The following is a 15,533-nucleotide window of genomic DNA, read 5'->3' as shown; positions in this document are numbered from 1 at the left end:
TATGTCCATAACAGTCGCTCAGCTGGCACATACCCCCTGAAAGTGCGACGCATCACCTGACCCTGTATCACGCCTGTGACTGATGACTCTTGAGCTGCAGTGCTGACATCTACCGTCAGGCACTAACTTGTCTATGCTAAACAGCCAAATCTGACCCCCCTGAGCGATGGTGTGAGCTGGACCCGCGAACATCTAAAGATCTATCGCAGCGGATGAGCTGCTGGCATGATTGCGAATTAAAGACTTTCCCAGTCCAATGCTTTGCTCTTTATTTAATCCCTGTGCGTGTTTGCCGTTTTAAACCTTTAATTCAAAGTTACAAATGTCATTTTTAACTCCAACATCATCAGGGTATATTAGAGGCTGGTAGCGTGCGGGCCAGGCTCGCGCACACACCTCCCTACGATCCCCTCTACGTCCTGCCAACTACTGCCGCGACAGAATAATTTACTGCACCTGATTTTAATGATACACCCACGCGAGAGCGGCAGAAGTTCGCGCGGTACCAAATGCCACCATCTGGTCTGCAGTGCACTGAATTACTTGGCTCCTGATGCGGAAGCGAATGAAACAAGGCATCTCAAGCTCTGAACTCGCACAGAAATGCGGGACTACCAATGATACTTAATCTAGCTAATGAAGCAAGCACGGCTCAAAGGGAACTTGGTAATTAATGCGGGGGATACAAATTGAATTGTGTGTGACGCGCTTTGCTGGAATTGCCTGGCTGGCCGAATTCTGGTGACGTTGCAAAACCTCTCTGCTCCATGCAGCTAACGGACGAGCTCAGAAATCAGAACTGGTATTTCTCCCTTCTTTCTTCGGCGACCAGGTTCAGGCATCTGTAATTACTCCTAATGGTATTAAGCAGGAAAAGGGAGTGATATATTATCATACATCAGCCATACGCATGCTCGTGGAGGACATCTACTCTCGCATCATCTCTGCTTGCGCGCAGATGGGGCTGTGCAATGCCAAGCCGGAGTCACGGCCTGCACTGTTTTTGCAGGGAAGTCCTGGGTAATTTCACCCCCATGATACTAGGGCACAGGAGATTTCACGGCCAGAAACATACCTTTACTTAAGTACACAATACAAACGAACATTGCTTTGACAAGCAAGCCCACGTCGGCCATATTTTCCACCTGTCCCAACCAGGTACACTTGCGATTAATATATTTAAGGCTAACCGACTGGAAATGAAGCAACAGACGGGCGCGCTCATGTGGACTTGAATGACACCTGCACTTTTTCACCGCATTAAGGGACCGTTCTTGACAGGTGATGACCATCTGCGGGCTGCTCCGGGTCCTGCGGCTGAATGTGGCAAAAACCGGCGTTGTTTACAAGTCGGAACGACGGTTAGAGTCTCATTTTGCAACAGGTGGACTAATATATGACCCTCACGGTGGTTGGGCGACCTTGGCAGCATTAAAACAGGATTGAGGAATGGTTTTCGCTCATCTCCGTACCCTCCTCTTCCTCGCCACGACCCACCAATGCAAACCGCTCCCTGCAACCCAAATCTCACCCGGACACGCATCCCGCTTTCATTTTTCTTTTTTTCTCATAATAGCCATGAGACCTTGTCAGTCAAGCTGCTGTAACAATGCCGGCGCCAAGTGAACTGCACTGGCTGCCCGCGGCGCATCGACAGCGTTCGAAACAAGCAAACTTCTTTTTTTTGTCAGGCTCTTACGCTAGCATTACACTCATTTGGGAAGCAATTCATTGTCAATACAAGGCCACAAAATGAGGCAGAACACATGCACATGCAAAAGGGCCAGCAAACGTATCAGACAATGGTTTGGCAATATCAAAAGTTTGCAACAACTAAGAAGGCTTGCTTATGCACCGGTGGTAGAGACGGTCGAGGGCGGCCGTTAATCTGTTTTAGTGTCACGGAAGTGCTGCCAGCACATGCAATTCCTCTCCCACCTACCGCTTCCCTCCTCCGTCCCTGTGGACAACGCTAATTGATATGAAGTGGCGCATATGGCAGACAAACCCTCGGTTTTCTGATGCCTCTTTATTCACTTCATCTTAAAGAGGACAGCGCCCACATACAGCGGGGATCATGGTTGGTTAGCGAACATCGATGTTTGGCAAAAATCTATGAGTCACCTCTGCGTTTGCGGTAAATAATGGGAACGAGATGAATATGTGTTATTTCACACTCAGGACCCGTTCATCTTCCACTTCACATTTTCATCAAACTTAACTCGTTCAAATAACACTCGTCTGTTTATCGTCAAAAAAGGACCCAAAATACTAATTTAGTTCGAAAAAAAGAAACATTAACTTTACAAACCCTTAAAGCACAGCTGACAGTCCAGAGAAGTTTTTGTTCACTGTTTCAAAGAAAGAAGTAAGAGAAGCAGCATTCAGTGAGATTAGATCTGGTTTTGAACTCTGAGGAACTCATTTGCCAACTGAGATTAAGGCATATTGAATGAAATATCAGCTCTTTTGACTTATGCCAGTAAGCAAGCACCTAGGACAGTCGTTCTTAACCCTGTTTTTGGAGATATAGCAACTGTAACAACATTTGTATTCCTGACCCTTACGCTAGCCATGCATGTCCGGTCTGGTTTCTATACTCTAATGAGTCGACTCACAGGGTTGGGAAAACCACTTGCCCCAGTACCTACTAGTGGTCCATTTACACATTTTCATTAGTAATATGCTGATTCAGTAACTGCTTATTTATTGAGTCAGTTCAGTGAAAACCAGTAACTCAAACCAGTAACTGCGATTTATGAATGTTTCTGAATGAATGATTTATTAATAGTCATGTATTTATGATTATAGCCTTGTGGGCAGTGTGTGGTTACACCTTGGGCAACAAATCTAAATCGTTGTCCTTTCTGGCCTCGTTCCAATCTCAGTTTCACTTGGCAAAATTGGGCAATGGCAGTGTGCCAGTTTTTCTTTCCTTATAGTGAACCACTTGGTAAAAAAAAGCAAGAAAAAAAAGGCAAAAATGTGATTTGTGAATTTAGACTGCAATCATTTGCTGAAAAATCCTGAGGTTATCTTTACATGCCTTCTGTTGTCGTGATTGATAGTTTCTTACTATATACTAAAAAAAGCAATCTTAAGGACCATTTTTATATTTAATAATATTTCAAGAAGAACAGCTAACTTTAGGTTTACTTGAATATCCATGCATCTTTTTATGCTATGCTATCATAACATATGATACAGCAGAATTCTTGAGCATTTATTTGTTTATCTCTGCGATAATCATTGTATTCCGTTATAATAAAAACTACAATCTTTGATCCTAAAAATAAGCATTAAATTATCAACTAAAATATGCTGTATTATTTGTGAGATACGGGGTGACAACGAAAATTTATATATGCATCTTTTTGCAAGTATGCTGCACTATTATATTTATGATATCTCAATCTATTTATAATGCAAGCTATCAATATGCCATCTACTTTGGTCGTGTATAAACAAACAACATCTGCACAGATTTTTGCTCAGTTTGGGGCCTCTAGAATTTACAAAATAATGTGGTGGCTTTTTTCTCCTCCTTCAGTGATGAGCTCCATATTCTTACTGCATCATTCTATGAGCAATAAGAGTCTGGTGCATCAAATATTGAAAATCAAAAATTTGGTCTAAAGGTTTTAAAAAAAACATTGTTTCTGTTTCAATAAAACTCTTAGATTTTTTTCTAGACTATATTCAAACCATGTTAAGTTCGCAGAGTCAAGACGCTTTTTCAATAAATATCACTAATTACAAAACACATTTATGGCGGTTGTGATCCATAAGGTCTCAATCTTAAATGGAGAGCTCTGGAGTCTGAGATGGACGAAGCAAACGTCACGCACGTCTCACAATGTGAAATTGCTGAGTCACTCCACGGTGGGTGATCCTGACTTCGTTCTGCAGGAGCGTCACGGGACAGTCTTTGTGAGCCAGTAAGAGCTGCTTCAGCTGGGCCAAAAGCACCTCGCTTCGCAGAAGAGTCACACCTCATTATGGACAGAGAGGAAAGAAGAAAAGCATGTTACCCGTCAAGATCAGTGAGGAGGAATCAACAGAAAAAACAGATCAGTAGCTCTTCTTCACTTCAGCTTTTTTGGGGACAACATTTTAGCTGCTTAATGGCAGCGTCCCAGGAGGAGAGCGCGCTCCCCCTCCGCCCAGCGAAACCTGTCGCCCATTCTGGCTGAGATTTACTCTGGTCTTGCCGTCCGCTGCCCCCCCCAGTGAGGACTTCCCTGGGGCGTGATGTTCTGCATGCGCTAAAGGACAGGCTGTTGTTACAGCGAAGGTGGACTTTAACAGGATTTACAGAGAGCCGAACGGGTTGCGAGGAGAGGCAAGGGCACAATGCCGCCGGCAGATTTAAAAGCTTTACAGCGTTCTCTCTTCCTCAGGAAACACACGGCCGACCACCCCTGTTTAATATAGCAGTCTACACACACCAGCCAGTGTATTTCGTTTCCATCTGTTTTTATCTTGGCAGAGCTGGTACGGTGTGCAGGAAGGAAGAAGCTTCTTGATTTTAAACACAGCTGCTAAAACACTATGGCGATGTTCCCCACAAACTGCCATCCTTCCCTCCCTCCTTCTCTTCTTTTTCTGTATTCCACATCACACCAAAGTTGCAGCCACGGACCTCCAATACGCTGGCCACCAGGACAGGCTATTATTATTAGTTCTGGAAAATAACAAAAGACATAACACAAGGCTCCGGGGCTATGTTAAAATATTTACTAACATATCCTAAAAAACAAGACGGGTGGACTGGGTGCCATGTGCCTATCTCCAGAGCTTCCAGTGTGTGGGCAGGTGGTGATAGATACATATGACGGGTAATAAATTACTGTAATACAGCCTAGCTTCCTGGAACGTGACTGATTAACTGCGGTCATTCTGTGGTCAAAAATGTAGCTTCTTTAAATTTTTGACGTTCCAGGCAATGATTTCCCCTACGTGGCTGTGTTGTTTCATGTCTGTACCTTTTTCTTTCTAATATTAATAAACAATTTCAAATCAGTATTTTTATGTAGATTTATTGATTATCTAGCAGGCGAGCAAGCATATTATAAACGAGCGATAAAAATGCAGTTGAAAGGTATTTGACACAAAATATAAACTTTTAAAGGGGAGGTCTGTTCTTAAACTCTGAAATCACCCTGATTGACTAAATCTCAAAATTTACAGTGCTTTTCAATTGAAATTTATTCCATTAATGACCAGCAATGAAACATACAAATTATAAATCTTAACGGACCTGTACTCTCAAACCCTAAAATCTAAAATTATAAAATAAAATACAATTTGACCTTTAACCATTTACATAAAATATTAAAAAATGGTTTCCAATAATAAATAAAAAAAAGCATCAAAATGGTGTTCCACAGAAAAAAAAAAAAAAAAGTATTAACCAGCACAACTGTTTTTACCATTGATAATTAAAAAAAATGTTTTTAAAAAATTAAATTGAGCGAAGCACAATCAATCATATTTATATGATGAGTTCTGAAGGATCCATGTGATCACTGAAGACTGGAGAAATGATGCGGAAAATACAGCCTTTGAAAATCACAGAAAATTAAACAATATTTTAAAATAATTTAAAATATAAAATAGATATTAAACTGTAGTAATATTTCACAATTTTGCTGTTTTTACTGCGTATAGTAACATAGTTAAGACTTTAATTGAAAAACAGTTGTTTACTCTAAAAATATTGAGAGGTGCTGAGAGGGAGAGAGAGGAAAAAAAAAAAGGCATGGCACACCTCTGGTAGCAGACGTCTCTTAATTGTCCAAAAGACAAATTCTTAAAAATGCCATTAATTAACCTGTAATAGGCCAAATATTCGTCTCTAGTCTAGATATCAGACAAACAAAGAAAAAAAAAGAAGAAGCATTTAACAAGCATGCTGGAAATTATTTAGCTACAAGGTATTTTTATAATTCAAATGCATACAGTCATGTTATTATTTCAATTGACCATGAACTATTTTAAACTGACATATGTCTTCAGGTGCAGTTCTCTCCCCCCCAAAACAATTAAATAAAAATCAAACATCAAACGAATGTAAAATCAGATGAATCTCAGCTGTCCCTGATGCTGTTTTCAGAGAGACGGCGAGGCAGTAAGATCAGGCCGGCCGTTAAAGTGTTTAATGGGTCTTCACAGAGCGGCTGCATCCATAAAAAAGACAGCACAGGTGGGGGGGGATTGTTTGGCTCGAGTGCCGCCGTGTGCGCTGGTCGGGCAAACCCCTGACACCCACGTCGTAAAAAGCCAGTTAAGGATGATGTTAACGTAATTGAGCATCATTAGAGCTCTACGCTCCGATCAGCTGGGCCAACGGGGCAGAGAGGGACAATTACACCAGCGCTGATAAATGCACTCATATTAAACACCTTCTCTCCGATGAAACATACTGTCCCGAGCTTTCTGTTCTACACCCTTCTTCGCTTCTCCATCTGTTTCATGTTAGTTTATTCCTTCATATAACCCACACATTAATCGCACTTCCCCCACCGCTTCGCGAAACCACTGCGCTTTGTTTAAACGGACAAATAAAAAAGACAGCGTGCAAATAAACAGTGGCACATCTCATTAAATTGTCTGAAATGTGCCAGCGCCGAGCCGCACTCTCCGTTATCAGCAGAGACAACGGTTACGTGAACTGTTTCGAACTTGTCAGCGGTGGATCCTAATTGCCTGCTACAAAACGGGGGTTGAGAAAGAGACGGCTTTCCCTGGGAGAGTTCCAGGGCAGCTCAAAAAACGCTCCGACAGAACAGACGACACGCTCGTGTGCCGATGACATCTGGAGGGAAACGTCTTTATTGACAGGGCCATATCGATGCAGGAGACTCCAAACAATCACGCCGTGGCTGTCATGCAAACACACTTCTTAATTTACATTAATGACTTCATCACCATCTTTGTCTGGCTCTCCAATGCACACACTCGAAGATGTGTGTGTGTGTGTGTACCTGTAGCTGTCCGTTCATTGCTGCTCAAGTCTTTCCGCTTTTTTCTCCCAGATTCTGCACCCAGACTTTCCTCTTTTGCCTGCAGCGAGACGCAGCCGCTCTGTTCCTTTCCAGAAACTTCCGCCTCTTCTCGTCCGGGTCCTCGCTGGTGGTTCTCCGCCGCCGCCCGCCTGTGCTGGAGCTGTGCTGGGCCGGAGACACCTGCACAGGCCCACAATCAAACACCAACACCTTTTAGAAGAATTAAATCAAGGGCTGCACCTGCCAAAGCATGACGAAGACAGAAACGCACTAGACTTCAATGCACCACGGAAAGCTTATAAGCTGTTTTGTTAAATTTTAATAATTCTCTTTTTAAATTTGCATGTTTTTAAGCAATTATTAATAACACTTTACCATAAGGCTGAATTCGTTAACCTGCATTAGCTATCGTGACATCAGCTAGTCTACATTAATGCTAATTTATACATCTAAACTACCACTTAAAAGGTAAGAGTTTTCAATATAAAATAAATAAATAATTATTTTAATCAGCAAGGATGCATTAAACTAATAAAAAATGACAAAAAAAATACATTGTTATAAAAAAATATATATTTCATATACTTTTTTATTAATTAAAGAATTATTTTCGCATAAATATCGAGTAGGGCAACTGTTTTCAGCATTAATAATTATAAAAAAAAATCTTATATTAGTCTGATTTCTAAAGGATCGTGTGATACTGAAGACTGGAGGAATGTTGCTGAAAATACAGCTTTGATCACAGGATTAAATTATATTTTTAAAAAAAATTAAACTATAAAACAGTTATTTTTAATTGTAATAATATTTCAAAATATATCACTGATTTTTATTGTATTTTAGATCAAATTAAATGCACACAAAAAAACTTTCATAAACTCTCTAAACCCATAAGTTTGAACGGAAGTGTACGATCCTTCATTATGGATTCTCATAATCCATTAACTACTGTTAAATTTGAAATGTTAAAATTATACAAAATACATCAAAATCAAAATACATTTTTAACCTGTTGTGCTGTGTTAGTTATATGATACCTAATAACTTTCAGGATTATTTGCAGGAGACATTTAATAACACATACAGGTGTTTCTGTTGTGGATGTGGCCGGCTGCTGTAGTGACTGTGGGCGTGGCTCCTCAGCTGGAGGCGGAGCCGGGGGCGGAGTCTCGCTGGCCGAGCTGCTCTGGATGTTACCTGCATCGCCGTTGGTTACCTGAGGGATCTGGTGACTGAGGGCCGCTGCAGGTGAGAGAAAGTCAAAAAGACACCACAACACATATCAACAACTACTAAAAAATATAAATAATATACATATTCTTAACTTGCTTTAAATGTCACATTCAAAACACTGAAATGTCACATTCAAAACACCGAGCTGCGATTGGACATGTTTCATGTCAGTCAGAGGGCCATTCCTGAATAAGTGGGAGTTTCTGGCCACAATAAGCTGCAATGCTGCAATGTGCAACAGACTTTATGCCGACGGTCAAAAATCTGTCTATTTGCATTGCGTTTAACCATAAAACCTCGCTCTCTTCAGCATGTTTGTCTATAGTTCCAGCAGCGAAATGAGGAAAACATGCTGCTATCTCTCTCTCTCTCTGGGATCAGGAGGCTAAACTAGAGGCGAGAACTGAAGATTAGAATAATTAACTTCTGCGGAAAACCAGAGGCAGGGATTAAAACAACATATTCATCACAGCTTTAAACAGATGCTTCCCTCAGAGCTCTTCCACAGGAGTAAGAGCTGTCGTAGCTAATTCCCTATTCCCCGGAGATGCCTGTGATTTTCTCTTGTCAGGGAAATCTGCCTTTCCCTGGCGTACTCTAGCGTGTGCAGCACACAGACCTCAGCGCCAAGAGCTTTTCTCTTCACTGTGAGCAACCTACGATAATAACAACAACTAGGGTTTGACTACTTAAAAATATTTTTTCAGTATTTTGATGATATTGACTCTCAATAGCCACTGCACTAACACCGATACAAAAGTTTAAAGAAGCATTAAAATCATTTATTAAATACATCTATTAATTTACTGAAAATTGTATTTAATTTAATAAAAAAACTAAATTAAAAAAAAAAATTTAAATTCATTAATAATAAAAATTATATAATTTTGTGACAATGAAGTGTTGATTACATGGAAGCTGTAAATAAGTAAAATAAAAAAAAAAATAAAAAAAAAATAATCAAAAAATTTATAAAAAAAAATTAAAATAATACAATTTTTACTATTTTTAACCAAAAAACCAAAAACATGTTTACAAAAACATTTTAACCACCACACAGGGACTTCTGTGAACATTTGAGCAATAATGTAGATAAATCAATAAATTTAAATGTCTAATCCACATAAATTTAGACACAATATTTTTGTTTTTATTATTTTGAATCAGTTTTTATATTAGTTAAATTTTCTGTTTGTTTTAATTTTAGGATTGAACATGTTTTAGGTTTCATTTTGATTTTAAGTTTAAGTGTGTTTTTGTCATTTGCCATTTTTTCCTTTTTTTATATCTATACAGATTTCATTTCATTTTTTATTTCAGTTTTAGTTATATTAGTACATCAAGTTTAACTAAATTAAGTTTATTTAGAAATGCTACCTTGGCAACCCTCTCATACATGCATATATAAAGTTACACCAAATATGTATTTTAACATTTTATCTCAGTTTATGTGAAACGTAAACACAAACAGAAATCCAGTCTTTAGAATGACAGACGCTGAGAAGTTTTATTTCTCCATAGCTGACTTTTTTTTTTTTTAAAAAGCCTTTGTAGGAAACCATGATGAAACCATGGCCGAGAGTTAACAAACGCCCCCCCCAGCAGGTGAGGTGTGTAACCATGGCCACAGGGACGGAGAACGCATTCATTTTCATGAAAAAACAAGAAAAGAGCATTACTTTAACAGCTATCCTCGGCAGACCGATCTATCTGGCAAATTAGTTTATAGAGCAACACCCTTCCAGAACTCCACGTTTCTACACGACTAAAAAGAAATGAATCACGTGGAAAGAATCACGCAAGGCCTGAGCGAACGACTGCAAGAGAAAGAGAGAAACAGAGGGACTGTGAACGATGTGTGCGGGGCATGTCAGATTCATATTTCATATCTGCCATCGGAGCCCCATCAGAGCAGTAGCCCTCCATCTCGAGGGCTTTATTCAACCATCTGCTCCTTTATTACTTATCTTTATTTTGCAACTAATTAACAGCATAATCTTCTAAATTCAGCAAGTTAATTATCATTATTGTGGTCTTTGCAGCATCATCAGTCCTTGTAAAGTGCCGTGTCTGTGTGGCAGGGGAGAGAGAGAGAGATGGGGGGGGTTTGCTTGATGAGGACTCATTAGATGTTTTCTGATGAGTTGAGGTTTTGTGCGTGAGCTTCCTGTAGATGGAGGTTATCTGGAAGGTGCATGTGTATGGATATGTTTTATGTGCATATGTGAGTATGCTGACATGGTGCATGTTTGGTCATGGGGTAGATGTTTGGATGCATGCATGCAAGTACTCATTTGATCAAATGCATATAAATAAATACCTTAAAAAATAAGTCTAATTTCTTAGTAAAAGTGTTAGTAAAATCAGGTCATGTTAAATATTATGTGGCATTTTATTAAAATTTTGGAAATGACTGAATACAGTTTAAAAACTTGACTTTTTGATGTTTTTTTTAAAGAATGGTAATAGGGTTGCAGACTTAGCCCCTAATTTAATTTAGCTCTAAACCTGACTAGTTTAACCCCTTTAGTGTCACCTTGGTGCTCTTTTTCGTTGTCTTTTTTCTCTATCACATATTTTAGTAATCATCATAAATTATAAATCATTTGAAAGCTTAAAACCTCAAAATTCATCCTGTGAAAACCATTTTGAAATCAGACACTGAGTTACCATCGAAACTGTACTTTGACATCTTTTTGAGTTTTGATGGCACCCGGTGGCTGTTTGTGATGTAACGTCCTAAATAAAATCTCACGGAAACCTCACTTTTTTTTATATCAACTTAAAATTTGGAACATAAATTATTTGGACATAAGGCTTTAATTTTATTGCAATTTTGGATTTTTTTATTTTTTTATATTTATTTTATATAAAATAAAATTATATATATATATATATATATATATATATATATATATATATATATATATATATATATATATAAATGTAAATAAATTGGTACAGTGCATTTTCTTTACAGTAAATGCAAACTTGTATAACTTTTTGATTAACTTTAATATTTTGAAATGATTTTACTTCTGCAATAACCTGTAGACTGTCTTCTTAATTAAAAAAAAAAAAAAAAAAACCTTAGGTCTTAGGTTCCAAAGCGTTCATGAATTATAACAATTTAAGCCCAAATTTTGGTCTGTAATAACTAATAAATGTATAGTTCCCAAATATTAAAGAATAAAACATTTGTTTGATAACTTTTTTTTCACAATAACTTTAGGGACAGGGTTAAATGGTTGAGCTTGAGATATGCAGATGGCAGGCAATTTAAAATATAATTTCAGCTTTGCATCACAGGAATAAATTACATTTTTTAAATATATTAGAATAGAAAACCATTATTTTAAATGTTAATAATATTTGAGAATATTACAATTTGTTTACATTTCACCTCACAGGAATACATTACATTTTTGCTTTTAAACTTTAAAAACATTCAACACTATATCTATTATTACTGCATTTTTATCAAATAAATGTGGCCTCTGTGAGAATAAAATACTTCTTTGAAAAACAAAGAAATCATAACTTGTCCAAACTTTTGGCCAGTACTGCATGTTCAAATTTCTCTACAGACGTGGAAATAGCTGATCTCTAGATTTCAAAGTTAATGTCAGCATCTACTTGAACAGTCCAGCCAGATGCCCTCTTGTGCTCTTACACAGGAACTACACAAAGCTCAATGTTGTTGTGTCAGTGTTGTGGACTGTACATCCTCAGTCCCTCTGGGCTGAAAAAAATCTGCTTACACTAAAACATGCTTGCAAATGAGGTGCATGTGGATGCATATGTAAATGAGCGGGGCAGAAATTACCATCTTGGCTTCTGATTGGACTGGCTGTGGAGAGGAGGGGCCAGGGATTCCAGGGACACTAGGCACTACGGTGACTGGTCTGACAAGCTGAAAACACACAATACACAATACATTGTCTTAAACACACTAAATAAGAAAAATAAAAGATGCAAACAGAACTAAATAAGACACAAACATGCCTCTCACTATCCCACAAACAAACACACAGTAAGGGCTCAGACCATATCTGTGGCTAAGCGGCAACAAGAAAACAAAAATGAACCATCTACAATAATGTATCAGATAATAACACTACAGTATTTTTATATTAAAAAAATAATAATAATAAAAAAGGCCTCCTGCCAAAAACAAAATCCTGTCACACATTATTTTAAGGTGTCCTTGTTACACGTTACATGTACTTAGTTACAATAACAATAAATTATGCATAATTACATGCAACTAACCCAAAGCCAAGCCCTAATCCTTACCCTAACCAAATACTAAATGTATAATTACCTGTAACAAGGATTTCTTAAAATAAAGTGTAACCTAAATCCTATAGAAACCACTGCAGTAGGTATAAGGGAATATATTTCTTTGTTTCTTTTTATCCCATCTCTCTCCTTTCCTCCTGCTGAAATCCTACGGGACATAATCATATGCTGCTCAGTGTTCCACACACACACACACACACACACACACACACACACACGCACGCACTCACACACACACACACACACACACACACACACACACACAGGGTCTGAACTGCCCCAGACACACATGTGTGTGAGTGATAATGTGTCTCTGCATACATTACTGCACACCTCACGGGGCTGACGTCATGAGAGCAGCGCAGTGTCCTTCATCACTAACACACTCTTAAACACACTCAATGCACTGGAGCCGTGTTTAAGAGTGCTTAGATCACTTCCCAGCACACCGGTTTACATCTGGTTAGGGGACAGACTGCTTTTTACACATGTAGTAACATGCGTCGCAAATGTGTATCCAGTGACCTCTTGATTTTGAGGAGAAGGTTTTTAAAGAAAGGAAAACATTGGAATCTGAGCATTCAGTGTTGTTCTTGTTGAGCCTCTGTGTTAACTGTACTTTGGATGTGTGTGTGTGTGTGTGTGTGTGTGTGTGTGTGTGTGTGGATCACACCTCTGATAAACAGCAGTCAGGACAAACCGATCTACTTCATCATAATTCTGCAGAAATGGAACACAAAGGAGATGACCTTAAAATGTCTAATTAGCCAAAAAAACGAATCTGCCCTCTACAGGCATTTTGGATATGAAACAAAAAACTCAGGAGAGGAATTGTTGAATAAAATCATTATTTTTGTTTTCTTTGTGTATAAAAAGTATTCTCATTGCTTCATAACGTTATGGTTAAACCACTGATGGCAGATGGACTATTCTGACGATGCTTTTCATACTTTCCTGGATCTTGACAGTGTTATTTACTTGGCAGTCTATGGGACAGTCTCAAGCCTCCCTGTTTTCATCTAAAATATCTTAAATTGTGTTCCGAGGACGAACGAAGCTTTTACGGGTTTGGAACGACATGGGGGTAAGTGATTAATGACAAAATTTTCATTTTGCGGTGGAGTAACCCTTTAACAGCACACATCTTGTTATCAGGGGTTGGTGGTTATGTTAATGAGCTCATGGTTGTAATGCTTATGAAACTTTTTTTAATTACCTATTTTGTTAAGTCCAAACCTTTTTGGTCCTTGTTTTAAAATAAGCACAGTTATGGACAGACATGGAAACTATGGGAGAGGAGAGGAGAGGAGAGGAGAGGAGAGGAGAGGAGAGGAGAGGAGAGGAGAGGAGAGGAGGAGGAGAGGAGAGGGGAGAGGAGAGAGGGGGAGAGGGGAGGAGAGAGGAGGAGAGGAGAGGAGAGGAGAGGAGAGGAGAGAGTGCAGTGGGACTGGGAAAGTATCTTGAGTCAGGAATTAAACTCTATTTGCCCAAAGTGTTATTGCTGCAGATGTAGAGGCCGCTCACAAGGCTATGCCTCCGACACCATGTCAGTTGCTGAATTACCCATTTTTGTTCCAGAGCTTTCACAGGCTGTGTCTACATAGCCAGTACCAGACGTTTATTTAAAAAAAGCAAGGAAAATCATATTTACCATGTAACGATCTCTTTAAAAATGAACAAGTTCACTGATTTAAAGGGTTGGCTCACCCAAAAATGAATATGCTGTCATTAAAGGGTTCATGATGTGAGAACCTTGATCTTTTGATACAGAAGAGGTCTTTGTATGCTTACTACATCCTGAAAGTTTCATAACTTAAAATAGTCCATGTGACATCAGTGGTTCAACCGTAATGCTATGAAGCTACCAGAATACTTTTTGTGTGCAAAGAAACGTCAAAGCGCCGGCTCCAGCAAAACATATTCTTAGAGCTTCATAACATTACGGTTGAACCACTGATGTCACATGAACGTGGTAGTTGTGTTGCTGTCTATGCAAGGTCAAAAAGCTCTTGGAATTCATCAAAAATAAATTAAATTGTGTTCTGAAGATGAACAAAAGTCTTACGGGTTTGGAAGGACATGAGTAATTAATGACAGAACTTTCATTTTTGGGTGAACTGTCCCTTTTATAATGTAAACTCGTAGCCCAGGAGCTTTCTCTACACACTACAGAGTGAGGAGTGTGTGTGGGACACTCACAGGGATGGCAGCGGGTATGTGTACGCTGGAGCTGGCGATGGTGGCTGGAATGGCGACTGGCATCGTCTGACCATTAGGCAGCTGCAGCAGAACCGGAAACGTTCCGGACACCGGACTGAAGAAGGACAGAGAGATGGGGGAAACAGAAAGAAAATTCAAAACAAATGTTACATTAACATTGCTGTAGCACAGAATTTACACGCAAAGGCTTGTAACATAAATAAGCTACAAAAACAAGCTATACATGCTTTAAAGTCAACATGAAACAGCAATTGCATGGTATCTTACTTCTGTAATGTGACATTTTTAATGAGGAGAAACTATATAAAAATATATTAAATGGTAAATAATAAATGTTTCTTATCAGAACTCAGTCAGAAGTGACTAAGATTCAATCACATTCACAATGCGTATTTTTAATATCTATAGTTATTTGCTACTGTAACTATATATTTAAGATTAATCTCATCCAAAATAAGTTTTTGTTTACATAATATATGAGTGTGTACTGTGTATATTTATAATGTATATATAAATACAAACACATGAATGTATATATTTTAGAAAAATAGGCTGTTTATACATTAAATATGTTTATATATAATATTAAAAAAAAAAAAAAATAATATATATATATATATATATATATATATATATATATATATATATACTACTCATAATATTATATACTACTGTAAATTACATTAAAACTATTGGCAAGATTTTAAAAATAGAGATAGAAAACTGTTTAGGGCAGGGCAATTATTACATTTTAATTACATATTACAA

At 38.3% G+C, this 15,533-nt stretch overlaps 1 protein-coding gene across 1 annotated transcript; it reads right to left on the bottom strand.

Annotated features, from left to right (window-relative positions):
- Positions 1-7,000: 7,000 nt before the first annotated feature.
- LOC122138435 (cyclic AMP-dependent transcription factor ATF-2-like) lies at positions 7,001-14,807 on the bottom strand. The gene is made up of 4 exons (XM_042730764.1): positions 14,745-14,807; positions 12,070-12,156; positions 8,095-8,274; positions 7,001-7,187 (listed from the first exon to the last, which is right to left on the bottom strand). Exons 1-4 carry the CDS (start codon positions 14,805-14,807, stop codon positions 7,011-7,013), a joined length of 507 nt encoding a protein of 168 aa, XP_042586698.1. The 3' UTR covers positions 7,001-7,010.
- Between the last annotated feature and the right edge of the window lie 726 nt (positions 14,808-15,533).

Source organism: Cyprinus carpio, chromosome B9 (assembly GCF_018340385.1).
Source record: "Cyprinus carpio isolate SPL01 chromosome B9, ASM1834038v1, whole genome shotgun sequence".
Classification (NCBI taxonomy): Eukaryota; Metazoa; Chordata; class Actinopteri; order Cypriniformes; family Cyprinidae; genus Cyprinus; species Cyprinus carpio.
Note: the sequence above shows the minus strand (reverse complement) of the source record. Positions and strands in the feature narration are given on the sequence as shown.